The sequence below is a fragment of the Thermobia domestica genome, chromosome 2, assembly GCF_964235325.1.
Source record: "Thermobia domestica chromosome 2, izTheDome1.hap1.1, whole genome shotgun sequence".
Lineage (NCBI taxonomy): Eukaryota > Metazoa > Arthropoda > Insecta > Zygentoma > Lepismatidae > Thermobia > Thermobia domestica.
This window is the reverse complement of record NC_137455.1, coordinates 33,145,386-33,163,829: the sequence shown is the minus strand read 5'-3', so window position 1 is coordinate 33,163,829 and position 18,444 is coordinate 33,145,386. Positions and strand designations below refer to the sequence as shown.

Below are 18,444 nucleotides of genomic sequence, written 5' to 3'. Positions count from 1 at the left end.
TTAGTCCATTAGAAAGAAAATTGAAGAATAACGAGATAGATGGTACAAACTTTCAACACCGCTTAAAATGAAGTGAAATAAAATGAAAGCTTTCAGTTTAACAGCCCACGATGATGCCTTTTATTCGCAGAAAGACGGATGATTAAAAACAAGTGGGTGATAATGATGATGATGATGATGAAACAATTGGTGGAATGAGAAAGTGGAAAGAAAGGGAGTGCCTCGAGAAAACCTACGAACACAATGTTGTCCCCTCCACAAACTTACTTAGCCGGGGATCGAACAAGGAAACACACACACAAGAGGCAAGAGCTCTACCGTTGAGCCACAGTGCCCCCTTCAACATTGTTTAGTAATTGATTTAAAAAATATGCAATAAGTATAAATATATTTAAAAGTAGACTACAATTGTAATAGTATGTGCAAAGTTTCTGGCTATGAACATCAAAAACGTTTCAATAAAAGCCTTATTTCTCGTTAATATTTAAAATCCCAAATTTATTTAATTTCTTTAAAGATTAGGCCAATTTCATTCTTATTTATTCTTGTCGAGTACGAATACGAGGAGGTGCTGATAAAAATTTGTGGCTTACCAAGAAAAAAATTGAGCTAGAAAGCTGAAACTCCCACACTATTCCACATATCCCCCTAGTAGGTCAATGCATTTGTGACCTCTGTCCTGCAACTTTTTAAGTCCTTGTAAATAGAAGTCTTTTGTCTCCTGCTGTAACCACTCATTTGTAGCATCAGTTGCCGCTTGAACACTCTGAAAACGGCGACCTTTGAGATGTTCTTTTGAGATTCGGGAACATATGATAATCGGATTTAGCTAGGTCAGGCGAATAAGGGAGATGAGGCAACACTTGAAAGCCTAGGGTGGCCAATGTGTCCTGTGTTTCAGATGCTATGTGTGAGGAGAAATTGTTGTGCAAAAGCAGAACACATTTGGAGAGATTGCCACGAGGTTTGTCCTTGATGTTTTCGCGCAACTTCCGCAAGAGACCACAGTAATATTCTGCATTAATGGTTGCACCCACTGGAAGATAATCCACCAGCAGAACTCCGTCTTTATCCCACAAGATTGTTGTCATTTGTTTTTGTGTAGAGCACTGCACATGGTATTTCTTTGGCCTGGGAGAAGAACTGCGCTTCCGTTCCTTAGATTGTTCTTTAGTTTCGGGATCATAACAATAGATCCACATTTCATCACTAGTTACGAGTTTCTTGAAAAAACCAACCCCACTTCTTGCAAAATGTTCCAAAACTGTCCCCGAAGTTCTCACTCTTTCCTGTTTTTGTTCCTTCGTCAGAAGTTTGGGGTCCACTTTACTGCAACCTTCCTCATATCCAGATCACTATGAATAATGGTCCCAACTCTTTCACGTGACATGCCAAAACATGTAGCAATCCTTTTGACAATTTTTTTGCCTAATATTCGACGATCTTCCATTATCATGTCCTTACACATTATCGGGAACAGACACAAAAACAGGCCTGCCACTGGGTTTCGCACCTTCAACATCAAAATGGCCAGTTCTGAAGTTTGTCACCCAGCGTTTGACAGTTGCATATGAGGGCGAGTGGGCCCACGGTCTCCGAAAGTTTGTTTCATTTCATCGTGGATCAGCGTCGCACCTTTCCCATGGAGGAAGAGGAACTTCATAATGGTCCTATGCTCCTCTGGACTGAAGGTTGCTGGAGGTGCAGCCATGTTCGCTTCTGAAATGAAAAAGAAAAGGATGTTAATATCATAGAACATTACATTTTGCAACATAGTCTATACAGATCTTTCCCCATATACCTTGCTAATTTCAGCTTCCTAGCTCATTTTTTTTTCTTGGTAAGGCTCAATCTTTATCAGCACCCCCTCATAAGAAAGAATAACCTATAGAAATATCTAGAATAATCGATTATACATTATTTACTAGAACTGACGGGATAAAATATCTAGTATAAGAAGTACCACTTCTATGTTATACCCATACAAACTTTTTATTATTTTTTTATTATTTATTTAATAAATTTTGCTTTACTTCATCTTGAATCAACAACAGTATACATAAATTTATTGCATGTTTACTTATTTTTTTTAGTAAATGGATTTAATTTTGTGTAATTTTCTCTGATGCTGCATCTTGACATCCGTAGGTTTCTCAATTAACACATTGCCTTGTTAAAATATAATGTTCACAAAACAAGACCAAATGTTTTATATCATCGATTTTGACAGAAGCTGCTTCGTTGGCATATTTTATCAAAAGTATGAATCCTTGGCTGTATTTTCTTTTTAAATAGGAAAGATCTCTATGGCTTTTGAATTCACCTCTCACCATCTTGTGACACCTTACTCTCCTTTCTAGTGAACATAATTTTGGTTTAAAATATTTTATGTTCTTGGTACTTAGGCCGATCTTCATTCTTAATGTCCCCTACAACTATTTAAGATAAAAAAAACTTCTTCCATAATAGGATCAGAGGGGAATGATTTAAAAACACACGTTGCGTTTCCCCGCTGAATTGCTAAACTAAGTATCTGTATTAAAAATTATTTGCTCCGTGTATCTCCTGTTTTCGCAACCAGCTGTGAACCAGTTTGTTTCACTAGATTCTTTGCCTCTTTGCTGAAAACACCCATTGTTTCAATAGCAAAGGGAATGAAAATATGGTCCTCTTTTAAGCATGTATATTTTAAATGTCTTCATCTGCTCGCTATCTCTTCCAGCTTCCTTAGATGTTGATACGATATGAGAAGCTGCAAAAGTGTCAACATAAGTGACATCCCATATTAAACATTGCCCTTTTTCTCAGGGGATTAACGTGATGCAATCTGGTCTTTTCCCATAATCCCTTGATAAACCAGATGGTTCTAAAATTGAGGGCACTTCTATACTGGCCAAAGCACGCTTAAGGATATGATTTAATTCAACGTGTCGGGACGCTCTGCCTGCGCTTTTGGAACAGCTCAATGGATACAAGCACTTTTCATTGACCTGCTCCCGACAAATGCATGTAAATTTTTTACACATGTTCATGCCAAGGCGTAGAACAATACAAAGACGAAAAGAATTGTTATCCATGAGAGTTCCAATATTCCTCGATGGAATTGATTGCAACCATGCACCAGATTCTTTTTCTTGTAATGCCTTAAAGCGAGCTATATCAAATACATCATCCAAGACTAACTCTTGTTCAATAATTAATTTTAAGATTATTTTGTCCCAGCTTTTCTGTACTTCCAATGTGGATGGTATGTCATTTCCAAATAAGAACTTCCATGAGTCAATTGCCTCTGTCAAGTGATGAATGACCACATCATCAACAGGAATGCTAAGAATGTTGGAGATGAGTGGTCTCACCCCATAACAAGAGGAAACAAAAGCTGGAAGACTGAGAGCTGAGACTCTGCGGATGTTCAAACCTCCGACTTGAATTGGAAGACTAGCTTGTGTCCATTGTATTTGATTCATGGATATATTTACAATAAACTCTAATGCTTTTTTCAGACAGGCATCCATTTGGAGAAGTAGAGATGGCATATACTATGTTGGAGTAGTTCAAAGAAAATATTGTAACTTTGGTATACCCATGCAGTTTTTTAGAAGAAAATATGCCAAGTGAGATGGTAAAATTTTTAAACGTTCAATAACAGTTTAAGCTGATTTAGGTGCTCATTAAAAGCTATTTCGTATCCTGTTTCATGCAGTGGAGCACCTAAAAGAAATAATAGTTCGCATTAACTGTTCGAAGTCCAGGAAGAAGCTGTTGAAATTGTGATACAATAGTGGGATCCACTTGTCCAGATGTGAAAAACAGTTCACATTTAGAAGGACTAACTTCTAAACCAATGCGTTTAGACTCCCCTAATAAAGTGTTCACATTCTGAAAAACGGATTGTGGGGACCCACCCAAAGTACCATCATCCAGATAAAATAAGTTTAGTTCAGATGATAATTTGCGAACTATAGGATTGATTGATAAGCTGATAAGCTCAAAACATATCACATTCTACTGTATTAAAGGCATTTTTATAGTCTATTTTGAGAATGACGTGCTGTGAATTTGCATGGTTCTTGATAAAAGTTTGTGTTAAATGGATAATTGCTTCACACCCTCTTTTCGTTGCGAACCCTAATTGGTTGGGCTGGAAATAGGAAAAGCATTGCTGATAAACACTGGAGCATGCGAGCTTAGAAGCCAATCTTCTTAAGGTGCAACCTAGAGCTATTGGACGAATTCCACCTTCTTTCTTACGGAGTGCACAAAGTGTGGATCCAAAGAAATATTTTCGTATATCTTGAGGCACTCTTCCTCACAAAATAAGATTAATTAACCTCGTTAGGTTATCCAATAATATTTCAGCTGCTTCCCTTGCCGATTTGGATAACAGATCCTTTAGATGTTGTGGAGATAAGCCATCAATGCCTGGAGCTGAACCACTAGGAAAACTGTAGATAGCTCTCGAAACGATCTTAGCATCCACCGTTAAAACAGGGTCACTTTCTAAAGGAGGATTTGGAAACGAGAGCTTCCTAGATGGCATGGGATGCTTGTTGGTGAGAAGCTTATAGGTCTCCTCGTTCACTGGGGCCAATGTGCCGTCTGAGCTTAGCAATTGAATTGCACCTTTTGTGTCAAAATCCGAAATTTTTGCTGCCACTCTTTTGAAAATCTCTGATTTTTTCCTCCTTTTTGAAGCGATTTGTTGGCGGAGAAGACAAATTTAGGTTTTCTTTCACGAGGTTTGTGAGAGATTTATTCTTTCTCTCAGTTGGTATATGGAGACCATAATAAGAGAAACTTAATAATTTTTTCCAGACAGAGGTGTCATTTTGGTTTACACAATCTGCGATGATAGACGCCAACTTCTTAGCAACAGCATATCGAACTTCTCGGAGAATTCTTTTCAGAATGAAAGCATTAGATTTTTAACTTTCCCAATTCTGTCGCAAATTCTTCTGCTTCACATATACTATGAATCTCTAGTTCAGAATGTTTACGAGTGTCGTGAGTATTTAGTCCTTTTCTTGTTGGAAACGTTTTTGAACATGAAGGACAGTTATGCATACTGTTTCCCGATAACTGTAAATTAATTTCAGATATATTAATATTTGCCATGACACGGTAAAACAACTTTTATAGTTATAGCAAATAAAATGAAATTTTGAAATGTCTTTTTCATTGTTGGAATTCAAACAGTTAAGGAAATGTAACGAATTCTTCCAACGATGAGTGATGATAACTATATAAAAAGTTTGGACTTGGAAAACACTATCACACAAAAACCTTTTACATTATCACAACTTTCACACCTTTTATCACATTTCCGAAGATGTTGGAAAAAGTTCATTCCTTAACAACTTACTAAAAACGCGGAGCGGTTTTAAAACACGTCTATACCGATCAACCATCAAAAAACCATCTATAAGAATAAACACACATACAATGTTAAGCTTGATCTTAAGTCAAATATAAAACGAAAAGACTGCTCTCTTAAGTGCGTTTTAAAGTTTATGGTTATTTTAAAATATAATTAGTCTCTTTAGACTAAGATCAGGAAACAATATTTTATTCCTTCAGTTGCATAACAGAAAATAAAATAATCGTATTTAATGTCATAATTATCTGTTACGTTAAATAGTTGTGGATAGCTTTCTGCTGCTAACAGTGACATCTGATTTTATAATAAGCAAACTAACAAACATCACACAATTCTTTCCTCTGTGTGTACTATTTACTGTATAAGGAACACTGCATCAATCAAGAAAATTGTAATTAAAGCTTTTACGAAGGAGCAGACCCGTATCCAGGGGGGTCTAGGGCCCCCTAAATTTCTGCTGCCCCCTAAAATTTTCACGGTAGGCTTGCAAATGAACTATAATATGATGATGAACTATAATATGGTTGGATCGGGTCCCCCTAACTTCAGCCGGGCCCTCCTAACTTCAGCTGCCCCCCCCAACATTTTTTGGCTGGCTACGGGCCTGCGAAGGAGGATCAGAAACTAAGGTTAGAAGGCCAATATTTTTGAAGGTTAAAGGCAGTGGCGGATACAGGGGAAGATCAGGGCGATCGCCCCCCAGAAGTGGAAATTTTCTTATCTTATATATAAATAAAGCCCATCCCAGAGTTTGAAGCTCTTAAAAGTAACTCTAAGTAGCAGTATTACAACCCACCGATCCCCTCTCTTCCCAGAAGTCCGTCCTGGATCCGGTCCTGGTAGAGGTTCGTTTGTTATAGAGAAACGAGGTGTCTGTGTGGTAATTTTAATACATGGAGTTGGCAACTGTGCAGAGTTTCAGCAATCTAGCAGCTATGGCGCTAGGTGTAGGAAAACACAAATGGAGACTCGTTCAGAAAACTGGTCTCGCGAAGAAATCCGCTCAATTATTCGATTTCTGTGGGCGAAACATGTAACCGTAGATGAAATTCGACGCCACCTGGTAGAGGTTTACGGAGATACTGTAATTTTTCGTTAGCATATCGCAGAATGGCGCCGAAAGTTTGCGACTGGTAGAGAAAATATCACCGACGAGGAACGCAAAGGCCGACCCAGCACGGTATCAACCAAGGATGTTATAAAATAGAGGATCTGCCCATACAACAAAATTGTAAAGCCATACGTCACAGCTTCGCCACACCTACTCTACCCACTCCGCGCCACTAAGATCGCAATGTTTCGAGCCAACAATCATGGCGGAAACGACAGTAGCCAATCAGACGTGCCGGCTCAGACGATGCTCGGTTGTTTTTTGGCTTCATTAAGTTCCTATGACGAAGATACGTATGGGCATATCCTCTATTTTATAACATCCTTTGTATCAAGATTTGGAACAGGACAACAGGATGATCACGTTTACGTTATCTGATGGCAGAATTGGGAATGTCGTTCGGAAGCGTTCATCACATTGTGCACGATATTCTGCAGTACTGCAAAGTGTCAATATGGATGAACACGCAAGGACAGGACTTTTACCAGTAAGGAATCTCGAAACTCATCCCACGATGCGATAAGTGACCAGGGGCGTCATTTGGGGAGGGAGGGAGGGGCAATTGCCCCCCCTGAGTTTGAGATTTCTATAGATTTTATCAATAAAATAGTAGAAAATCAGTGAAACACGCGAAATTTTACTTATATCAAGGGATTTTGCCCCCCCCCCAAGCAAAATCTGAAATGACGCTCCTGTAAGTGACTTAACCGATATGGAGACTGTCAAAAAAATAACCTAAGGCTTACTATGTGTTGGTTGTATTGGTTGTATGAAATAATATATACACGTTTAATTGCATGCTTTATAACCGTACTTTGTCATCACCCTTCGTCAAACATATTGAAATATACAGCTCACAGATGACGAGAAGAACCCTAAAAGAGGGGTAGCGGGGAGAGGTCAACGACACGGTCAAGTCCATTTTCGGTTTTTGAGGTGTGGTCTATACTTAGATGTCGTCTGCTACTCCGGGTAGTTATCTGTGTGGTATTCCGTGGTCATTTGAAACCCCCCTTGCGAAAAGTGGGCGAGCCCATACCTACGTCACACTACTTCTGCTAGGGTTTTTCTCGTCATCTGTGAGCTGTACATACATGTTCTTATACACTTGTGTACAAACGGAATCTGGCTACAAGCGTCCCTATGAAAGAATGTACTCTAATCACGCAAACGATAATTTAGCATTTTGAGTTGAAACAAAAATATTATTTAAAAAAAGCTCTAAAGAAGAATCCCATTTTTTGATTTATTTACCTACACTTCCACACATACACCTACACCTCTACCACCTGCACTTATATTTGGTACTTTCGCTTGTGGGCAACAGTTCAGTTGGTACATAGCCCTGGTATTAGAAAGGTCCTGGGTTCGAAGAGGTAAAGTGATGAAGTTTCACTATAAACTTTTTTTTTTTTTTTTTGCTTATTTATTTCTTGAAATTTAAAATCTGCTGTTACTCTATTCAAGCGAAGTGAAAATACTTTAACAGAAAAGAAAATATATATTGTTGAGTTGATTGTAGTTTAGCGTCCCGTTCAGCAGCGAGGCTATATGAGACGTGGACCTACTGATTAACGTGGAATCCGAACCACATGAGCTCCCGCCGGGAATCGAACCCGGGTCTCCCACGCCAAAGGCGCGTACGCTAACCGCTTACCCACGAGGGAGCTCAAGAAAATATATATAAATCACACAACGAACATTACACGCCAGACTAGTTATGGTAACCAATTCTTTTCCTATTGGTCAATTTAAAGGTTAGTACTTTATATATTACCTGTAGTTGCGATTGTACTTTTTTTTTAAAAAAAAAAAAGTTTGAGTGTGTGATATCCAGGGCGCGAAATCTTGGAGGGGATGAGGGGGAATTTCGCCATCTTCGTATTTTTGGAATAAAATTCATCATCTTTAAAAATTTACTGTGATGAATACAATGATACTATTATCAGAAACTTGGAAATTAATTGCGATAATTCATATTTGAAATGTAGTCCTAATTAATGGGTGATCTACAGTGGTGGATATAAAAAGTAAAAACTGGGAGGGGTAACCAGAACGCAGACTACGATAGGTATATCTATCATAAGTTTACTATAAACTTTCAAAAATATATAAATAATAGCTTTAAGTTAGTTTTGACACTCAAAAAACTGGGAGTCTAGGTTCCCCCGACCGCAGGCTAAATCCGCCACTGGTGATCTAGTGATTAACGGCATCCCCAATTTTATATAATTTAGTGGATCCTCTGTGATTAAACATTTCAGTGTGAATAGTTTTTTTTTTTTTAAATTTTTATTTACTGGAGTCAATCGAGGATCCAATAGTTTTGAGCATGACAGAATGTTTTCAAAATCACAGAAAACCGAGCGAAGTGGTAGCTACCTTGTAAAGTTTCTACAAATGTAACATAGATGACGCCTGTTACGCGGGTAACTACTACAGCCATCTGTTGTTCAACTAGTTAAAATACAGTATTTGGACGAAAAGCAACTGTAATATCCAAATAAACATTACCGGTTTATATCGTACTATATTTTTAGTGCTATAGACGCCCGCAGGGAAAGGCAAGCGAGTAGACATTGTTGTCCCTTGAATTTTCGAAAGAGATTTGGTTTTTAGAAATACATGTTAAATCCTATTAGATTTGCTTACTGACCTATTTCAGTATCTAATATATTCACTGTAGTTATACAATGGAATGTACACCCATGTCCAAAATGATTGTCGCATGTCTATAAATATGCTGTTGTAGGAATATAATTTCATAATGAATTCACCCGGTACTTTTTATGATGTTAGTGTGTGTGTAATCGGCAAAGACATGTATGTGGCAAATTCCATGTCAAGGGAGAGTAAATAAGAACAATAAAATAAAAAAAAAAACTTTCTTATCCATTTAGCAGCATTTTGTTTTTTTAATTCTAATTTTCGTATTTATAATTCTTTTCCTATGAAATTTATCACAAATATACATTTCCCGATTATACACATAGTATCAATATTAAAAGTACTCTGCAAAATCATTATCAAATTATATTCTTACAAGAAGACAGTTATAGATATGCGACAATCGTTTTGGACATGAGTGTACATTAATAAAATATTTTTTTTACATAAAGTATTGTCAGTGGCGTATTTAGGGAGCTATTGGGCTCAAGCCCCCCTCCCGAAATAAATTTGTTATATGCACAACTTCATTAAAATTTGTTGGCACCCAAGAGGAAAAATATAAGTGCTTATTCATGTATTGTGCATAGTCCCCGAAACAAAATCCTAAATACGTCACTGAGTATTGTATGCATCAACGTGCATATATTCGCAACTTCGCATGTTTATAGGTCTTTTGCTCCCCTCCCCCCTTTCCGCATGGAAAAAAGTTATTGTGAGGGCGTTTCTGTCCAGTACCTCTGATTTCTGTGACTACTTAAGACTAGAAATAGATTAAATTATCATTATCTCAAAATTGTCTAAAGATGTCTCGGTTTTCTATTTGTTTTATTTGTTCCAAGATTTTTAATAACAATATTAATGATAAGTTGTAATATTATCAGTAATGAAAGTAATAATATATTTGATATGAGAAAGTATGTTATTAATCATTAAATGGCATATTATGAAAAGTCAACGGGTTCCGTAGTAAAAATGTGAAAATGATTTTTGAGAATTCATATAGCTCTACTTGATAGGGTTTGCCGGGGACACAAGGAGCACCAGGACCTAGAGGTACTGTAGGACCCCAAGGAGCTAAGGGACAAGCTGGTGTCTCGGGACCACCTGGACCTCAAGGACAAGCTGTAAGTATACGTACAATTATTTACGTATGTTAAATTACTTACCATAGTTTTATATGAGTCAAATACCGTAGGGGAAATGAGGGTAAGTCGACGAGGTGTCTAAGATGACGAATTGTCAATTTCAGAGTCCTGAACTGATATGGCAACACAGCCTTCATGCGGTTGGGAAGGCACTAGTGCTACACGTGTTGGGAGATAGAAACTATTCCAATCGGCCATGTTCCAGTTGACCAGGAGTGCTTTGACTGCACGTCGGTTCGTTGTAAGATTCCGGTGTCAAAAAATAACGTCTGAAGCTATTGTGATAAGTCCCCAGGACATGATTTCTGTTTTTTCGAAATAATGTAGTATATTAATTACATCAATAGTTCAATGTAACTCAGAAATAACCTGATGACAGATTTGTCTCTTTTGCAATAAAAAATGGCTGTTTCGCGTAAGATGACGAATCAAATAGGCGGACAAGATGACGAATTCGTCATCTTGCCCGAACTGCGTGAGCCCAACAAGGGAGCAATTTTGAAGAATAGTTTATGACTATGTTGAGACTATGAAGATTTCTCAGCGATTCAACGAAGAAAGAAGAAGGCCGGCAAGGACTTCATCAAGACCTTTATGGATAAATTTCATTACTCTCTGCGAAAAGCGGAACCTTCATCTGCAGGGAGGCTAGCTGCTTTCAACAAAACAAATGTTGAATCGTTCCTTAATGTCTATAAAGATGTTTTAAATGAGAAACACTTTGAATCTCATCAGATTTTTAACATGGATGAAACGAGCTGTTCAACTGTACCCACGAAAATCCCTAGCCCATTAAGTTCAAAAGGAAATCGAAGAGTAATTAAAGTTTCTTCTTCTGAAAGAGGTGTGAATGTAAGTGTGGCTTGTTGTTTTAGTGCTGTTGGCAACTACGTCCCACCATTCTTTATTTTCCCCAAGGTACGTATGCAGGAACACTTTTTGAACAATGCTCCTCCTGGCTCTGCTGGTATCTGCAATGAGTCCCACCCCATATTACATTACAGGCAGTTAACGTGTGCAGAGAAAATCATTTTAGCCTCTTAGGATTTCCTCCGCCACCGGATGCAGCCTTTGGATGTTGCCTTCTATAGGCTATTGAAAACTGCATATAGCCGTGATTGTGATGACTACTTGATGGCTCCTCCAGGTGAGAGAATCAGCATAAAGAATGTTGCTGCCATTCAAAGTGGCATATAGGAGGGTGGCCACGATCAGTCACGCAGTAAAGGGTTTCCGTTCTACAGGGTTAGTGCCATTAAATTTTCAGATTTTCAGTGATTCTGATTCGAGCCATCATTGACAACCGAAAACCAATATGTTCCTGAAGTTACAGCGACCGCAGCAACTGAAATAAATGCCACGGAACATTCAACAACTATAAGGTCTAACTCAGCATCTGCATCATCTGTATCAGTACCTAAACCTTCTATTCCAAAATTGTCTCGTTCCTTTTCGCAATCTAACCAAATACACTCTGAACCTGCATCAACACTTGCAGAACCCGATTCTTCCATTTTTGAACTCGGACCATCTCATGCAGACCCTGGACTCTCAAATGCAAAATCATACAATGGTCTACACCTTCTTCCTAAAGCAGTTAACAAAGGAAGGTAACAGCGAAAGAAGCTGCCTTCGTTGTTTATCACCAGCAGCCCTGTCAAAAGAACTCTGGAAAAAAGGAAAGCCGGGAAATAACCCAGACAGAAGACAAAAGAAGATATGCGTACCCAGAAAAAAGGAACACAGAAACGAAAAGACAAATCTCCGTAGCATAAAAAGAAGACATGTATTAAGGATTTATATTCAGTCGACTCATTTAACTCTTCTATATCAGTGACTTACATGGACGAAGACGACGATTCCGATGTTTTGGGGGAAGAAGTGTGTGTAGTATGTAATGAATATGGTAAAAGTGAAACGTGGTTCGCTTGTAATGTGTGTCACAATTGGGCCCATGCTGCTTGTACTGAATTGTCTGTCACAGAAACAAAATTCAAAGCATATATCTGTGACTTTTGCGCTTGGAATCACATTGCGCTTGTGTTCATATTCTTCTATTCATGTTATTATTTGTGTATTCTGGAAAATACTGCGTTTGAAATACAATAACCAGTCCAATTCTGTTCTCGCTTTTTGTCTCGTCATCTTACCCACCTATGGAAGTCATCTTACCCGCATAGGAGGGTAAGATGACGAAAGCGATATGGGGTCAATAAAAGTGAAATATCATCGTAACTTTTGATTTTAAAACCATCAAACAATTAACAGAGTAAAACGAAAGTCTAATAATTGCCATGAACATAAAATCGAAACATTTCATCAACACAAGGCTGACAAAACATGCATAGAAGCTTACTATCGTCAACTTACCCTCCCTTCCCCTATTAATTGGATTGTAAGCTGACCCCCACAAATCAAAAGCGGTTGTTAAAAAAATGAATTTTATTACTGTTATACAATACAAACTATAAGGAATAAATTTTCTGCAATTTATTTGTTTAGTCAGTAATTAATCATCAGATCATTCATCTTCAATTGTGCCTTTGTCTGTTGACTTTGTACCGAATGTGAAAACTAAATCAAATTGCTATTAAATTCGCACATGACCAATATAAAAGTAGCATTTCTTTCTTAATAAAAATCAATAATTAAAATCCACTACAATTAGGATAAAATCTACTGTGTTGGTGGTACCACTGACTCTACACAATGGCGGAAACTTATTTGTGGCGGTTTCTGGCGATATTTTTCGGAACTATTTCATATTTCGCCAATAAAGAGGGTCGTATACTTTACCCGGTTTTGTTAACGATACCAATTCTAATTCGAAGGGTATTTCTTTAAACAAAAACACTAAAGTTTGTCTTTACAATCAGTATACAGAGAGAAAAACAACAGATTGTGGCTTTTTTTTAATCTTCTGTTTAACCGCCATTTCAATCTTATGTTTCAAGCACAGTTTCGGTGTTAGCATCTTTACCTGCAACACTGTATCGATCGTGTCGCACATTCGATCAATCGTGATACACTGATGTCAGATGCAGAATCTCTATAAACTAATAAAAGCAGAATTCTGAGTGAGTATGAATTTTGAAATGTCCTCCAAGAATGACCCAAAATTTACTAAAGAAGTAATTTTGATAGAAAATATAGGTTTATGATTAAAAATTGTAAATAAAATGTACTGTATAGGGTAGCCAAATGTGTATTTCATTAACTTCTTTAATATAAAAAAAGTAAACTTTTCTCGTTTGTCTTTCTAATGTAGGGTCTACCCGGTCCTCCGGGTTTAAAAGGAGAGAGAGGAGAGGCTGGTCTTCCAGGACTTCCAGGAGCAGAAGGACCTCCTGGACCAAGAGGTCTCCCAGGGGAGGCTGTTTCAGTTACTGGAGTAGCTGGACCAAGAGGACCTCCTGGTCCCATTGGACCTCCGGTGAGTTTACACTTATGCAATATATACCTAAGTACAACGTAAGAAGTGATAAATGTTCTGCATTAACTTGTTATGACAATTACCACAGTTAGGCGCGTCGTTTGAGGAGGGTAGGCCGGAATCCCCCCGAGTTTGAAAAACGTTTTTTTTTTTTTAATAAATAAATTGTATACTAATGTATGAATAAACACGTGAAAGAATTATGCCTTCCATTCCCGTCCAGAAAAACCTGAAATACCACTATTGAGCAGAGCAACTAGGTATTGCAGTATTTGAATAAAATTATTATACTGAATGAAATAATACAGCAAAATGAAATAACATACTTTAACTGGGTTGGAGTCGAATTCTGATACGCCGTTTATACTATACCAATTCAGGGGTATAGAAGCAACCTGCTAAGTCCATTTTTCAATTGCTTCAGGGAATGGGAAAAAAATGACGCCCTTATGCTTCAGAATTGTTGAACAACTTTTTTTTTTGTTTAGTGGTAGACTTCACTCATCTATATTAAATAGTGACCACTAAACAGAAAATTGTTGAACAATTATAAAACATAAGAGGGCCACTTTCTCTTCGTTTTCTGTCAAAATTGAAAAATAGATTTACCAGGATTTTGCTTCTATACCCTTGAATTGTTATACCAACGAGATAACACTTTTTTCCTATTTGAATGTTATTAACTTCGAAATAATGATATAAGAAGAATCTGGCTATTAGGTCGGGGAATTTCGAACACCTTAGTTAGATTAGTGGTTCTCAAACTGTGAGGCGCGGCTCACTAATGGGCCCTGCAGGAATGCAGAATAAGTCGCGAAGTCTTTGCATCCAAAAGTGGAGTAGCTAATATACTAATGTAAATGTTTGGAAAATGTGTTTCTGCTTGATAAGCATTTCTCAAATGTATGACGTAGGAGCTAGCTTTTTCGATCAGAGGTAGAAGAAAGGTAATACACTGATCAAAAAAGGGGGAGGGAACGAAGTAGGAGGAAGGGAATAAAACAAGGTTGGTAGTGTTCGATTAGTTATGAATCTACGAATAGTGTATCTGCAAAACCACCGACTACGACCTTTTCGCCTGACACCACTGTCTCATTTAACGCTATCTTTGTTGACTTCTCCACGCTGTTAGCAAATGAGAGTGCTGTGATGTTGCAACGTCTTTGTCTACCTTCTTAAAGCAGAGAACGAGCTGCTCACCTGCTTTCATTGTAGTCTTCTTAGTTACTGCTCTTACCACTTGGTAACGTCGCATTACAGCTTTCCTTTCATTCACCTAGCCCACGTCATTGATTGAGACCCATACTTAGTTCAGTGTTCAGTGTACTCAATTTACTTGCAATTTCTTTTCGCTCTTCTTCTGGCAAACTCCTACGTTCATACCTCAAAGAAGAGGAAGGTTAACTGTTTCCATTACAGACCGCACTTGTTGGCCCAGGGATATCCGTGTGCTCTTCCGTGATGGTATTGATCCTGTATGATCCGTACCTAACCAGCAATACCTCTGTCATATTTCGTGTTACTCCCTACAACGTGACCTACGTAGAACATGAGACCTTTCATGTTGGTTACCGAAATGACCAGGTATCCTTCAAGATAGGTATACCATGGTGTGACTGAAACCATATGAAAATTCTCAGTCCGAATAGTTAAGTGATAGTTCTTCCATCTTCCGTGTCGTTATGCGACCACTCATAGTTCAACAAAATGTATCCTATCTCTTGATACGATACCGACTTCTCGCCAATGCATTCCATTCAGTACTATCACTATCAAGGCTTCCTTCTTGTCCATTTTGGAACCACATTTACGTTAAAGCTTGTCTGGCAATCCCTTATGCCCCTGTGAAGAATCCCTTGCGTACATTAGCACATTGCTGAAATATGCACTTTTGGACGTTGTAAATGTGACTTCCTGTACGCGGTTATGGACAGGAATCTCCACGGTTCCTCGTGTTCGAAATAACATGAGTTTGAATGCATTTCTCCACGGTTTTGTGCAGCCCTGCTTCCGAAACTATTAACGTGTCTCCACAGGACTATATGAACTTTCTTTCTTATCTTGATGCGAGGAATCATCTCTTACAGTTTCTTTCAGAGAAGGCCTTCTTCTTATAAGAGCAGCTGGTATTCTTAATTTAAATAGTTGTTGACACATAGATGACGAGTCATCAAGTAAAGCAATGAATAATATTATTGTATTTGACACGCAAAATCATGGCTGAATGAGATTTAAAGGTAAATGTCTAAACGGACATAATCATTTTACGTTAAAAGTAAACTACAAGTACTTACAGGCTGTCCTGGGTTATAGTTTGCTCCAAAGTCGATATCAGGAGCTGTAGTTCGCCAAAGTCCGGAGAAAATAGCGATTGTGTGAATAATGCAACCTTTTAACAATAGATAATGTTTGCTCCTTCTCGGATATATGGTTAGCCTACACATCTTTGGTGCTTAATATTCGAATTGAATTCCCGGCAGAAGTTCATGTGCTTTGGTTCTTACGTTAATTTGTAGGTCTACGTTCAATCATGTAATACTAGAACTTTTTGTGTGTATACTCATCGCATATATGCTCATTCTTCCATAAGTTTAAGGTGAGTATATACTGGACTATAAAAATATTATGTTGGTACACACCATGTACACTCATGTAAGGCCGTTACATCCCCGTCCATGTCTCATATAGCCTCGGTGCTTAATAGGATGTTAAATTCCAATCCAATCGGGAATGGAATTGCCAATAAAGAATGCTGAAGCAGACGATTAAGCAATTCAGAGATCCGAAACGATTCCCAAATACTCCGCAAATAGCTCCTGTTGCATTACTCATATATTTACTTTGGTCTCTGGTCCATTTACTGGACCATTTACTCTGTCAGAGTCCACAGTAATGTCAAAGTAATGACATAGCTGCCATTTTGTGGTATCAGGGATTATGTAACCAATATATTTATTTAGTATTTTCAGGGTTACACTTCAACCCGCAGTTCGAATAAATATAATCTAGATTAAACATTCACACCTTTTAAAGATCATACATGTTAGTTCTACAAGATGGATCTTGTTATATATTATGTTTTTCGTTTCTATGACAACCAATAACACATATCGTCAGATTACTATGTTAACAAAAAATCAATAATAATATTAGAAAATAATTAATTTTTACTTCTTTTATATTTTCTTCTTCTTCTTCTAACTAGTTTGTGTATATTCCAATAGCACATATTGCCCGTAAATACAAGAAATGATAAAGATTTACATGTAAAATACACAATATCGTTATAATTTGTTTCCGATATCTTATTTGGCTAATCGTCTGCTTCAGCGCTTTTGATTGGCTATTCCGTTCTCAATTGAAGAATAGGTTGGTGTTACTCATACAACTTCAGTCTGCCAGAAGCTGCTAAGAAGTGCACATATGCTTTTAATTTACCTATGAGTGTGATAAAAAAAAATACGATGAATAATTTTATTAGAAACAAAATAATGAGCTTACGTGGATTTTGATTCAATCTTCTTCTAAGTGCTGCCCTTGGCTAGCAATGCACTTATCCTAGAGTTGAATCCATCACTGGAAGCATTTCTAGAAGGCTTCTTTTGGAAGGGCGTTCAGCTGTTATGTCGTGGCCCTCTCAAAGTCAGGAATTGTGTTAAAACGTTTTCCGTTAAGCACGGTTTTAATGTTTGGGAAGAGCCAGAAGTCGCATGGTGCTATATCTGAAGAACACAGGGAATGTGGACAGCCGGGAAATGTTTTTCGGCCAAAAACTCGCGGATCAAAAGCAAGGTGTGATACGGCACGTTTTCGTAGTGAAGAGGAAGTCATTTGCCCATTTAATCGGCGGTTACAATGCTTTTCACGGACTCATACGAGATGTTTCGTTCTTCAGAAAGCTCTCGAATAGACATTTGGCTGTTTGAACAAATCATTTGTGCCCCTTTTTGCGCGTTTTGATCTGTTTTAGACGTCGAAGGACGTCTCGATCGTTGCTCGTTTTTAACGGACTCTTTGCCGCTTCTGTAGAGCGTTCACCTCTGGTGCTTGGGGTCCCGGGTTCGATCCCAGCCCCCGCCAAGTGAACTTTGTGGTGGACAAACACCGTGCTCGTGGGTTTTCTCGGGGTTCTCCCGTTTCCTCCCACTTTCTTCATTCCACCATTTCACTCATCTCTCATTATCACCGTCTCCTTTAGCCTAATCGGCATAACCGTGGGACGTAAAACTCAAAGATTTCATTTCATTTTCATTTTTCTTTGCCGCTTCTGAATCGCTCATACCAGTTGTGCTCGTTTTTAACGGACTCTACCGCTTTTGAATCGCTCTTACCAGTTGTGCTCGTTTTTAACGGACTCTTTGCCGCTTTTGAATCGCTCGTACCAGTTGTGCTCGTTTTTAACGGACTCTTTGCCGCTTTTGAATCGCTCATACCACTTGCAAACACTCTTCAATACCACTGCTTCATCACCGTACACTGATTTTGACATTTCGTGATCTTCTTTGGCACTTTTTTGCAGCTTTGAATATAATTTAATGTTGGCGCACGACAGACACTCTTAACACACCCTTACTCTTCTGCCTCTGGAAGCCAACTAACATGTCACAACTCGTTTAAACTTGACAATTACAGTACCAAAGTTTTACGCTACCGGGTTTACTAGTTGAAATAGACACAATATCGACAGATGACACTGTGAAACTACATT

The 18,444-nt window shown here is 38.1% G+C and overlaps 1 protein-coding gene across 11 annotated transcripts in view; it reads left to right on the top strand.

Annotated features, from left to right (window-relative positions):
- Positions 1-18,444, top strand: part of LOC145671339 (uncharacterized) — a 530,261-nt gene that overhangs the window by 433,655 nt on the left and 78,162 nt on the right. For all 11 annotated transcript variants that reach the window (XM_081740371.1, XM_081740381.1, XM_081740409.1 and 8 more), the window contains 2 exons: positions 10,175-10,282; positions 13,572-13,736. In XM_081740371.1, coding sequence (XP_081596497.1) covers positions 10,175-10,282; positions 13,572-13,736 — 273 coding nt within the window. The remainder of the gene's footprint in view (positions 1-10,174; positions 10,283-13,571; positions 13,737-18,444) is intronic.